Raw genomic sequence first — 10,427 nt, 5'->3', positions numbered from 1 at the left:
TCATCGCCATCACGATGCCTGCACCCGCGACGTGCGCTGCACAAAACGAGAATTTTTGTATGTTCAGTTCTGAGGAAGAGACATACATTTACTTGCCAGCAATAAATTGTGCTACCGTATTAACATTTTGATCCTTCCCTGGACCAGCGATTTAACAGAAACACCACAACCTTACTCTAACAGAGTGGAAGATAGATTATGTACTCCATCTGTCTGTGAATTTTGCAAACTTTGTTGGTGCAGTTTCGGTTTTAGCTTTTTGTGTTACTGTACTTCTGACGTAGACATGTAAATCCAGCCTGACATGCACATACATAGGTGTGAAGAAACAGCTGATAAATAAACCCATCCTGTAATTCATGATATATGCAACTCCTTTTGACCCTTTACTTCATTTTTATACAGCTTTCAGACATACGTTCATAATTTAATGGTAACAGTTGAAATTTGATCAGTATGGTTTTGTTAATCAAATTTCAAATCCAGGATTCCATTTTCTCTTAAATGGTTGGATTCCTTTTTTGATATAATACACCTCTCCTTAAACCAGTTTGTTCGAAATTGCTCAATATTTTTGTTTACATTTACATTATATTCTATCTGGGTTATTGACAGTCATAGTATTATATTTCTGTGTGAACAGTTTACGCTAAAACCTTAAATCAAAGCTAGTGCACCATGTTACTTCTCCTTTTTTTACTTCAACCATTTTCGCTCTTGCTAAGTGAAACTACAGTTACTTCATGTTTTTAAAAGCTCCAAACGCTGAGTAACAAGGACTTAAAGGTACCATAATTACCTTAAAATAAATAGTGTGTTCATTGGACTAGGCAATTAATTGATAAGTATACAACCCATAAATTTCTTATACTTGTATCACAACACATCATGCAATTTAACAATAATGACTGGAAGATACTATCCTTAAATGCATATCTGACAAGTGTTTGGTACATTGCGAATAATTAAACCTATGATCGAATAATCTATCAATACTATAAATTCTGCACATATTCTAAAGAATTTTCAATATTAAAAAAAAGATACAAAGGCATCAATAGTAACATTTAGTCCTTGTAATCTTTTTGTGTGGTTCTGTTATATGTTATCACAATTTTTCGTTTCAGCACACACAGTAATAATGTGACTATAAAGTTAATTACTTACTGTGATATAACATATAACGTATGTTTTGCACCTTCTGACAGTAAATAGTCTTTGTATTTCTGTTAGCCCGCATCTCGTGGTCGTGCGGTAGCGTTCTCGCTTCCCACGCCCGGGTTCCCGGGTTCGATTCCCGGAGGGTCAGGGATTTTCTCTGCCTCGTGATGGCTGGGTGTTGCTTGATGTCCTTAGGTTAGTTAGGTTTAAGTAGTTCTAAGTTCTAGGGGACTGATAACCATAGATGTTAAGTCCCATAATGCTCAGAGCCATTTGAACCATATTTCTGTTAATTAAACTGAACCCTCAAATAAAATGGGTTCCAATTTTCAGATGTTATCTGATAAAATTGATTAATTTTGAGTATTCATCTAAGATGACTGTCATAGTAAATTGAGTGGGGTAGTCCAGATTTTCAAACAGATGCATATTACAAGAAAACTTCATTTTATTATATGTCGTCATTCACTCTTCGTTACTACCAAAATAGTGCTTAATTTGTAAAGTTAGTTTGTTCATGTCTTGTAACTGAATTTCTTACTGTTTCTTAAACAACCACTTCATGTGTAATCATAGTAAACATCATCAGCTGCTTACAACAAAAATAACTTATAATTATAAGTTTTCGTACATTTTCTCAGCAAGGATTTTTAGGTTGAATCCATGTTTCCGGGCTTGTATTTAATTATGAACTGCCGATGGTCTCCACTTTCAAAACAGGTTAGATTTGGCAGCTATATATTTTACCTGCATCAACAGTTACTCTCACAAATTCCATGTTCCCATGATACTGGACTAGGAAATTATAGGGTAGATTATGATAAATGAAGCCGTTAACCTGTCCCTATCAGTTCGAATAGATCTCGTTCCATGTACTAAAATACCTGTTGCCCAACAACAGACAACAAGTAGAAGTTGTAAACCACTAAGCTCCACCAAACGGTCTTTTACCCATAACTGGCATGTCTTTACTTCTGTTTTTTTTGCCCTATTTTTGTTCTCCCCCATTGACGAAGCAGCTGAATATTCACTTAGCGATTACTTGTTTCATGATTTAGATTAAATTTCAGTAGATTTGTGTTTGTATAACCGTGAATCATATCGTTGGCATTTTTGCCATTCTCATGCTGATTAAATTTATGGACTAGCTATGTAACTGATAGCTGTACAGTGTATTAATCAGTATATTTGAGTATTTGTTGAGTCGAGTTATGGCAGTATATTGTTTTCTCGTTTGTTGTATTGTATCCCCCCATAAAATCTTCTATCCCATTCGTGGTCAGTTCGATTACCTGCAGTGACTTATTCCTGTAAATGGGTAACTAAGTAATTTACCCCTTGCTGAAAGCCAAATGTCTACTATTCCATTAAGCCAAGGAGAATCAACGGCAGTACAACCCGTCCACCCTACGAAATTTGCGATGGGGATGGCACCCCAAACCTTAGCATTTGTAACAGCGCATATCGACCATCATCACGCATTACTGTACATGGTTATTTATTATTGAATTTCGTCAATATCTAACCTGTGGTTCTTAATTGCCACAGTCTATGAGCAACAGAGAAGCGAACATTCCTGGTTGTGCTCCATCTGTACTGATCTCATAGTTGGCCCACTTGGTTATCACAGCAGTCTTCTCTGACTATTGACATCCAACTGATCTATCTTACGATTTTCATCCAATTTTTAGATAAGATAGAGGCTATATCAGCAGAGAGACATGGTAGCAGCTCACCAGTCAGCAGGCAGAAGATGAGGACGCAGACCATTGCAGCCAAGAGTGCACTGGCCACGCCGGGCCAACGGCGACCGAACGTCGCTCCAAAGTAGTTCACCAGGTAGTAGGCAGTGAACGTTGCCGCCCCCTGCGCCACTATCCCCAGGAAAGGGTTCGCGCTCAATCGGCTCACCGCTATCACCGGTGAGTACATTGTCAGCAGGTATACCGACCTGGTAACGACCAGAAATGCGCACATTATTCCATATCCACTAACAAGTATCAACATGCACAGACTCCTTTAAATGGGCTCACAACACAGTCTTTATTGTAAAGTATGATTAAAAATTGTCGTCAAGCTATATCTGTACCAATAGTGAACTTAAAAATACGATTTTACCATCATCAAACATAAAGACTTATAAAACTTGTACATTGGTTTTTAGGTACCCTCGATATCAGATCCATGTAAAGTGTATGACAGATAGATGGCCAGTCTGAAGCTTCTTTCCAATCAAGCCCTCGTGATCTGATGTTCTTAGTAGCTACAGTAACGTGGATTGTCAGTTCTATTAATTTAACACCGGTCTATTTCCTAATATATACATTACTTAAGTTCATGACCGAATGTAGCCTTCGCATCCAGAACATTTTCAAGTAGATTTGAAAATGATGCAGTTGTAAAGCATCTGTACAGGTGTCGGTCTCTAACTGGTGGGGGGGGAGTAAGAAGGGAAAAGTCACGTGACAAGGTAAGCAAGCCGCTCCCACGCCTTCTACACGTGCTTCAGTGTATGCACTAAGATCGAGAAATAGACTGGTGTAAATGAGATAGGAGAATGATAGGTGTTTTCACCCATCCTGCCGAAATCCGCCCTGCTCGTTTAGTAGTCAACAACTTACTTTTTCGGAGTCTCAGCACTGACTACTTTCTGGCTCACTCGGCTCTCGACTATCGATAGTACCTACTGCGAGCTGCGTGAGGCAAAGATATATTGTTCTCCATATGTAAGGGGCGGTTGACTCCTTAAATGTTGCGCAATTCACGAGAATACTGTCTGCCTGAAAATATCCTTCGTGTTAAAAACTGTTTATTATTCTTTACTTTTTACTCTACAGCTGACGGTTTATCAAATAGATGCAGTAAAAACTTTCATTCATCGCAACACCATACCTGTTTTTCTCGATTGCATAACCATTTTTGTAAATACATGTATTAATGAATTTTCTCATTTATTAGTGTTTATGAAAATTTTATTTTTTGTTGACAGGATAAGTAAGAATTATTCGTGTCAAATCATTGTAGTAAATACGCTGAGCATGTCAGGGAAGCTTCTATTGTGTAAAGCACAGTAACAATATCGTCGTTGGCAAGAGTGCGCAGTGGTGAAGGCAGAGAAGTAGTTGCGAAGCATCTGTCTGGAGGAACGGACGTATTCGTTGAAGTGCAAACGCCAGAGTGTTTTGCATCGAAAATGTTGTGATATGTGGCCAGGCAAATTATAAGTGGTCGAGCATGTATGTGGGCGCAGTACATGGTCACAAGAAGATTTCCGAAGCAATGAAGAATATTGTGTGGGCCAGATTTATTCAAGCTGCACACTAATCAAAAAGATCCTGTTGTCGATCATGGAACTCATAATAAGCACTACTTTGCACCATAGGCAACGCATAAAGAAGTGAGATCCTGCAGTGTTTCGTAGCTGTGTAATTGGCATGCTGGCATCTTAGCAACTTCTTGGAACATTATACCTTGTTTAGTCAAAGAATGATCTTGTCGAGAGAAACTTCATTGACACTAGTCATTAATCATTAACAGGATTTTTTCTATCACTTAACCACGATTCCAAGGAAGTTATAAGTGAAAATAAAATAGCCAAAAGAAGCCAAATGTAATTAAATTTACAGTTTATATTCGACCGAGAGATTATTGCAACAAAATACAGTAGTAGCGACAATTGCTCATTAGTATTGCACTACTAATGCAGACAATCAGTTGAAATTAAAAGTGATTTTAATTGAAATACAGTTTCTATGATAATAATATGATGGATTTCATGTAGTGAAAGTAGTTTTAGAATTTTATGTTATATTTTGTAAGTGATATTTTATGCGCACGTCAGAATAACTCTTGTTAGTGAAAAACAGGTATGGTGTTGCGATGAATGAAAGTTTTTACTGCATCTATTTGATAAACCGTCAGCTGTAGAGTAAAAAGTAAAGAATAATAAACAGTTTTTAACACGAAGGATATTTTCAGGCAGACAGTATTCTCGTGAATTGCGCAACATTTAAGGAGTCAACCGCCCCTTACATATGGAGAACAATATATCTTTGCCTCACGCAGCTCGCAGTAGGTACTATCGATAGTCGAGAGCCGAGTGAGCCAGAAAGTAGTCAGTGCTGAGACTCCGAAAAAGTAAGTTGTTGACTACTAAACGAGCAGGGCGGATTTCGGCAGGATGGGTGACCGCATTTACCATTGTTTAACGGCTGTGTGTGTCACCCAGCGCCGTAGGCGTGACCTCCAGCAAATACGGAAATGGCATTAACTAAGTGACTTGTCGGTATGTTTAAGTGTTCATTTGCGTACCGTGATTACGCGATAACCGCGCCGGACACCAACGATTTGAATTGCAGTAAGGATTGTGCAGATGGTGCTACATGGAGGATATTGGTGTGTGACGATATTAATAGGCGACCTTTGATGAGTTAACCGTTATTATTTTGTCAGATGAAGAGAGTAACTTCCTCATTAGTGCTGTTTAGACAATATATATAGAACCCTAACAACAAAGTATGTACCGATTATTGCTACCTGACATTCAAATTGACTTTGTTGGATTTGATACGAAACAACTCCTGTTCAAATATTAACGGATCAGCTTTTATCAGCTGCACACGGTCGAACTATTCTAAACTGTTAGGCTTGTTATCCACAAGTCAATAACGATGAGTTCTAAAAGGGAGTGTTTCATTGTGGCATTCTATGAAAGGACAGTGTGCAGTGCGATAAGAGGAGGAGAATAACAACAAATGGTTCAAGTGTGCTTATCGTGAAAGAACATTGGCAGTATTAAGAAAATCACCAAGAGTTTAAATGGTAACGAAAACTTCTCATTAATTTACGTATGTATGAACAATTGAAAAATTTCGTGAAAAACCATCTTCGATAAACGGTACTTTGTAATGGTTTTCATTGTGAAAATGCATAAAAAACTTCGGACACTGTATTACGATGTAATTGCAGGATAATAGAACGTTCTAACACCTAATAATTAAAAGCAATTGGCAGTATCAGACGACAGGGACAGTGTTAATAAACTCTACTGTGGAGTACAAGCACGGAAATTCGTGTGTAAAACAGTGCGAGGTTAATATTAACGAGAGACACGGGGAGAAATCATCGCGACGTAACTGATCGCGTATTCATTACAAACGTGTCAAAGAAGTATTGTGCTCAGTCTTTATGCACGAAACCGGCTGTAAACCGTTTTAAAATCTCGAAAATTAATGTGGACCCATAATCTTATACGTAGGCAATAATGCACGGAGCCCAGCAGCCGCGTCAAAGAACGTCAGTCAGGAAGTAATTCGACACAGCACCAGTTACAGCCACGTGAGAGTTTCGACGGCGTAGACATGCTACACCGAGCAGCTACCAACACGCTGCCGAAGTTGCATCTCTTGGAGAAGCTACTAAGTATCCTGACCGCAGTGCCACCTGGCCACCGACCAGCGAACTTCGACGACAACGTCTATACAGTTTGCACCGGGCGGTGGGCAGCCAGCGACGCGTCAGCCAAGTCGCCGCATATAACGAGCCAATGGCATTGACACCAGCGGCAGCGACTAGAGGTGGCAAAAAATAACTTAACTGATAGAAATAACCGATTACTGAGAAGTAACGGTTACTGCGATAACCGCTCACCTCATACTGGCAGGTATCTCAGTAACTGCCAATGGTGCCTCGCGCCATCTGTTGACCCGAAGATCTTACTAAGCTTGCGCGTCAACTCATCGAAGGAGAGGGATAGACCATTTTGAGGGTGTTCTCTAGGTCATGGAAATAACTATGAGACTGTGCGCCATCTGTTAATAGAACCGTGTACTATTTCGTGCGCCATCACTACTTTCAGCACAAACTGTTAAATGAAGTTAATGTAAGAGTGGTGGCTAACAGGGGCTGCAGTACATGCATTGACATGTATGGTAGTTCCCTTGAGCCACCGCCTTGTTTGTCAATTTAGTTTGGGCAGGTAGTACAAATACAGCTACCATAAGGAATTAGAGCGACTATGGAAATAACCATGAGGTCAGTATTTATCTCCGGTAGTTATTGTTATTTGCTCACAGTTCTACTTCTCTGTAAGTTAACGGCTACCAGTACAGGTAACCTGGAAGTTAGTAACTGTGTTCCTGACTCTAGTTGGAGGTCATAGAGCCCGGTGATATTTGCAGAGAGGATGGTTACTGGAATGAACAAATACTTTCATACTGCTATGGAAATAGCCGGTGGCTATCGGAGAGGACAAAGTATAACATAAAACATTTGAATATAATACTTATTATCCTCATCATTTGTCAGGAGATTGTCAAAATACATGAATGTATTACAGTAAACTGGAGTTGCTAATGTTTACAGGATTAATACACTGCCAGAATAAAACATAGTTATGCATGTTTAATAAATTTATCAGATACAGGTACCTGATCTTGACTGCTGTGACCAAGTGCTGTCAAAACTGAAACATAGCAGAATTTTTGCTTAAACTGGTCTAACAGTCCCTGTTAAGATATTCATCTATAGAGTAGAACGAGTTGCCTATCAAAAAGTCTTTCAAACTCTCTGTAAACCGTGCTTTATCACAAACCAAGTTTTTATTGGTTGCTGACTTGCTAGCAATTTATTGAAAGTGTGTGTTCCTGAATATTGGACCCCTTTTTGGACCAAGGTAAGTGATTTTAGGTCTTTATGTAGATCATTGTTTGTATTCCTAGTACTGATATTATGTATTCAGCTGTTGGTTCGAAATACTTGCAACAAATTTCATTAAGGAATAAATATACTAGGAAGCAGTGGTTAGAATACGAAGTTCCTTAAACAGGTTTCTACATGTTGTTCTTGAATTTATACCACAAATGATTTTTATTATACATTTTAACATGCTAAAAAAGTTTGATCGATTTGTTGAGTTACCCCAGAATATGATCCCTTATGACATAATAGAATGAAAGTATATAGCTTTTCTTATTTTTATATTTATGTCTCCTACATCTGTCATCATTCTCACTACAAATACAGACTTGTTTAGGCGTTTCAGCAATTCTGTGGTATGCCCTTCCCAACTGAATTAATTATTGAGTTGTAATCCCAGAAATTTAACACTGTCAAACTTTTCATACACATGTTGTAGCTGAAGAAATCGAGCAGTTTTCCAAATCTCAACTAAAACTTGGACAGCATAGAGGAGTAAACGAATCTATCACATTATGTATATTTTTGTATTTTATTACAAGGCCATACACTTATTCTATTAAGTAAACAGCACAAGCTTTGAATTCAACCTGCATTATTCAGCTTACATATTACTTCATACTTAAAAATGCACATTGTTAACATTTAACTTAAACAGTGCTGTGGCGAAGTTCTGCATTTTCTGCTGCAGCTGTGAGGATAATATTTATAATAGCTACTGTGATAACATACATACATACATATGATATGAAACACTAATAATCGTTCGAACATCAAGTGAAATCTACCCGCAGTTAATTAGCTAAGGTTATGGCACAATTTGTACGACATTCCTGCCATTTCGCTCTACTCACAGTGATACTGATAACTAAACTGATGGATTCCACTTGTGTCATTATTTAACTGTAACCCCATTGGAGTATTCAGTAGTGAAAAATAACTTGAAACTTATTTATAACTGTTACAATAACAGTTTTAAAAATATAACTGGAACTGTGATAACGGTTATTCCAGCCACCAGTTAACAGAGCACGCAATGAATATTGAATTCCGCAGCAAGTATTTGCATCATGCATTGAGTCGAGACAACCTGCTGGCGCAATAATAATTTAATTAGGCTATCTGCAGAGCATATAATCACATCTTGTAACGCTACAAGAATTGTATAGTAATTTTTCCTTCCATTTCGGTATTTTCTGGCTCGGCAGTAGTTTGTCTATGTATGCATATATTTTTATGTTTTCACCAGCAAGACAGCTGCGAATAGATTTTAAGACTTATGCTATAGCATTAATTGTTGATTACAGGTTTCATAAGTTAATTGGTGGTGTTATTTGATTTTTGATGCTTTGGTGTGAGGTGATGAATATTACCATTGGTGTTTAATTCAGATAAGTTGGTGAAGCTTTTTATATATCCAGTGCAAACAGGTACTGTTTCTGTTTTGAGCTAGTTGAAGTACTGCTGTCATTATTTTGTTTTAATTGTCAGGTGGTCAAGAGTCTTAGGTTACCCAAGGGTTAATTTATAGTGTTGCCTGTATGTAATATATGTAACCAAACATGTCTACTGAAATCAAGCAAGAGATTCTGGAGGTAGAATCTGGGAAGAAGGAGATAGGACAGGAGGATAGAGTTGATTCAGGAATCAGTGGCTGTGGACTATCAATAGAAAGTCCATTATCTCATTCCACCAATTACCTCAAGATACCAATTAAACCTGTAGTAAACATTGTAGTGGGCAGACAGAAATATGTGCTACTGGCGATATTAGAAAAAAATTGATGCCAAGATTGAAGCCACCAATTGGAAAATGGAGGATACCAAGCAGGAAACCAAGGAACACAGTAAAATGACCCAAGAAAAGACTGAAGCCAGTAATAAGGAAATCAGGGCCACCAATCAGAAAATCGAGAGAACCAATAGAAAAACCCAAGAAAAGATTGACATTGTCAATGAGGAAATTGAGATGACACTACAAGAGCATGAAATTTTTAACAGACAATTACAGAATTATAAGGAATAGGTGAGGAAAGACTGCAAGGAGGGAGAAGGCAGATTCCAGCAGGGCATAAACCTGCTCTAAAAAGATGCAAAGAAGATGGGAGAAGAGATAACTGAGAAAGCCCATGAAGAGGTTCAAGAAGTTAAAGAAGAATTAGGGGGAAAGATCGAAGAGATAATGGAGAAGCAACAGCAATGTTAAGTACCTACACTCCTGGAAATGGAAAAAAAGAACACATTGACACCGGTGTGTCAGACCCACCATACCTGCTCCGGACACTGCGAGAGGGCTGTACAAGCAATGATCACACGCACGGCACAGCGGACACACCAGGAACTGCGGTGTTGGCCGTCGAATGGCGCTAGCTGCGCAGCATTTGTGCACCGCCGTCGTCAGTGTCAGCCAGTTTGCCGTGGCATACGGAGCTCCATCGCAGTCTTTAACACTGGTAGCATGCTGCGACAGCGTGGACGTGAACCGTATGTGCAGTTGACGGACTTTGAGCGAGCGCGTATAGTGGGCATGCGGGAGGCCGGGTGGACGTACCGCCGAATTGCTCAACACGT

The 10,427-nt window shown here is 38.8% G+C and overlaps 1 protein-coding gene across 1 annotated transcript in view; it reads right to left on the bottom strand.

The window, feature by feature from the left end:
• Positions 1 to 1,721: 1,721 nt before the first annotated feature.
• Positions 1,722 to 10,427, bottom strand: part of LOC124789260 (carcinine transporter-like) — an 83,739-nt gene continuing 75,033 nt past the window's right edge. Inside the window, exons 7-8 of the mRNA XM_047256557.1 lie at positions 2,898 to 3,112; positions 1,722 to 1,750 (exon numbers count right to left, since the gene is read on the bottom strand). Of these exons, the coding sequence (XP_047112513.1) occupies positions 1,722 to 1,750; positions 2,898 to 3,112 (244 nt within the window). The remainder of the gene's footprint in view (positions 1,751 to 2,897; positions 3,113 to 10,427) is intronic.

The sequence above is a fragment of the Schistocerca piceifrons genome, chromosome 3 (assembly GCF_021461385.2).
Source record: "Schistocerca piceifrons isolate TAMUIC-IGC-003096 chromosome 3, iqSchPice1.1, whole genome shotgun sequence".
Lineage (NCBI taxonomy): Eukaryota > Metazoa > Arthropoda > Insecta > Orthoptera > Acrididae > Schistocerca > Schistocerca piceifrons.
This window is presented reverse-complemented; position numbering and strand designations above follow the sequence as displayed.